The following is a 2,316-nucleotide window of genomic DNA, read 5'->3' on the forward strand; positions in this document are numbered from 1 at the left end:
GGTCTGTATGTGGGATCCGAACCCTTGGCGGGAGTGCTGCCACGCTCCCAAGCGGCGCACTGTAGCAGTGCGCCACCGGGCCAGCCCTACAGGAAGATTTTTAAGTACTTTATTTGGGGAAATAGTTGTAAAATTGGAATTCTCACCTATTGGCATAACTAAATCTCTTTGGCATGCAAAAAATAGAAAAAATGCAAAAGAAAAAAAGCTCTAGAAGGAACACACTCCACCCTTCCCCATCCCCCACCCTCTTTCTTCCTTTATAAGCCTGTGTACTGCTTTTAATTCTAGACTACCCAGGAATATTACATACTATTTCTTAGGGTAGCTTTATTTATAGTCTTCCTCTTTAAGGAAACCAGACAACATAGAAGTTATACTATGTGGCTTTATGAAGAAATACACATGCTCTTAAATAATATTTTCAGCTTTAAGGAAGAAAACCCCTACTAATCAGGGATGTCGTTCAACCCAGAATTCTGGTACAGGTGCTTTGCTTTGCTGAAGGGGGAAGAATCCCCAGGGACTATGAAAATGGCAAGAGAAACAGGGGAATTAGAGCAACACCCACCTCACTCAAGAAGTGGCTGTGGGATCAAGAGTCTGAACTGGACCTGAACATATTCAAAACACCAGGATTTCTCCAGCCCAGACCCTAATCCCTGGTACTGCCTGGAATAGACTTGGCTTCTGGGGGTGTGCTGCCCCCTAGGCCCCTTGGGTCTCTTTCGCTGGACTTTCACATCCTGGTGTAGTGCCACTTCGTCTTGAAAGGTAGGGGGCTTCCACTTCCTTTCTGTAAGCAAGGAAGATTGGGTACAAGGGAGGTAAAAGGACAACAGGGGGAATCTGTAAGCAGGGGGAATCTTGGACAACTTAAAAGAGAATGGATACAAAAGGCTAAAAGTTTTAAAACTGTGAATAATATATAAAGTTGTATAATGAAGGCCTACCTTCATTGTCATTTGGCATTTAAATTCTTCAAGAATTGAGAGTCTATTTTAGGGATTGGGCTTTTCGACAAACTCTGAATTCCTAAAGCTGCTCTTAGCTGAAAAAAAAGTTTGGTACCACTGATTTTGAAGGTCCTCTTTCTAGGCAATGAATATTATAAAAAACAGATGACACTGCTCTCCACGTTTTCTACCCCAAGTGTCAGAAGATCTAAGCAACCTACCCACGTAAAGTTTCAGCCCCTTTACTCTAGAACAATGGGAAATACATAGGAAGAGGCCTTCAAAGAAAATCAGTTGGAAAGAACACCTCCTTATCTCCCTCCATCAGAATAATCATTAACTCTACAGAAGCAGGTAGTGACACCTACTTTATTTCAATCTTTCCCACCCATCAAACAAAAGAAAAGGTACTCACTACTTTTCAACTTTGACTCTATTATTTACCCAGATACCCCTCCCTAAATACTCTTTTCCTCCCCCTTCTAGTTCCTTTTTTCCTCCAGCTTCTATAGGGAAAGGGGAAAGGTCTAATGTCATTTATAGTGGGACAGGCTTTGGTTAAGAAAATAATACATATATCTTATTAGCTACCCACAAGAAAGCTGTCTCTATACAAACTGGTAATGTACCTACTACTAGGAAGTACCACTTACTCTGATCCAGCAGCCATATCTGAGTAGGATGTATCTGGTGTTGTGACTTCCAGAGGGATTGCAATGCTCATGACGTCCAACACAGCAGAGATGTGAAATCACGGGGTCCAATTAATGGAGACTGACCACTCTGAGAGTGGGGGTGAGCCGCAGAGCCTCAGCCAACATGTTATGGACATGAGGAATTCTGCCACAGAAAAGGAAAATATCCAGTATCAGATAGTTAAATTTATCCTAAATGCTACTAAATACTGTTCTATTTTTTTTGAACAAGGCTTTTAAGGGATAATTATAAAACAAGTACAACATGGGATCTCTACATTGTCTCATGTTTACTATGTATTTCATTAATGTTCCACAAAGTGATGTGGCAAAAAATTATACTTACTTTTTAATTTCTATTTTAATTTTTTCCCCCTTTTCAGCCAAAGGGAAAGTAACAGCCTGCCCAGTTCATTAACAAGCACATTTCCCCTATTCTACAACTGCCTATCAAACACAATTTTCCAGCAGCCTAGGACCTAGCAAACAAGTTTCTAATAACCATCCTATATCTAGAAATATCCTAGTTTAACTAAACTCTTTAAAAATTTAAGGTCTTTATTTAAACTTTTTTTCTAGGCTGCAAATAAACACAGTTTTACCAACAGTCAATAACGTTATTTCTTCCAAATTAAATATAATGATAAAAGAGATCAATTTGTGTT

The 2,316-nt window shown here is 39.7% G+C and overlaps 1 protein-coding gene across 11 annotated transcripts in view; it reads right to left on the reverse strand.

Annotated features, from left to right (window-relative positions):
* The window catches only part of SETD5 (SET domain containing 5), a 43,588-nt gene extending 41,887 nt beyond the window's left edge, over nucleotides 1-1,701 (reverse strand). For 7 of the 11 annotated variants that reach the window (XM_008573538.1, XM_008573535.1, XM_008573532.1 and 4 more), the window contains exons 1-2: nucleotides 1,610-1,697; nucleotides 572-796 (exon numbers count right to left, since the gene is read on the reverse strand). Coding sequence is in view for 3 of the 11 variants with exons in the window: in XM_008573536.1 (XP_008571758.1) it covers nucleotides 1,610-1,680 (71 nt within the window). In the remaining 8 variants the exon portion in view is untranslated. Of the gene's footprint in view, nucleotides 1-571; nucleotides 797-1,609 lie in introns of all 11 variants that reach the window. The other 4 variants (XM_008573536.1, XM_008573534.1, XM_008573529.1 and 1 more) reach the window with 2 other exon arrangements.
* Nucleotides 1,702-2,316: the final 615 nt, after the last annotated feature.

Source organism: Galeopterus variegatus, unplaced genomic scaffold (genome assembly GCF_000696425.1).
Source record: "Galeopterus variegatus unplaced genomic scaffold, G_variegatus-3.0.2 Scaffold931, whole genome shotgun sequence".
NCBI lineage: Eukaryota > Metazoa > Chordata > Mammalia > Dermoptera > Cynocephalidae > Galeopterus > Galeopterus variegatus.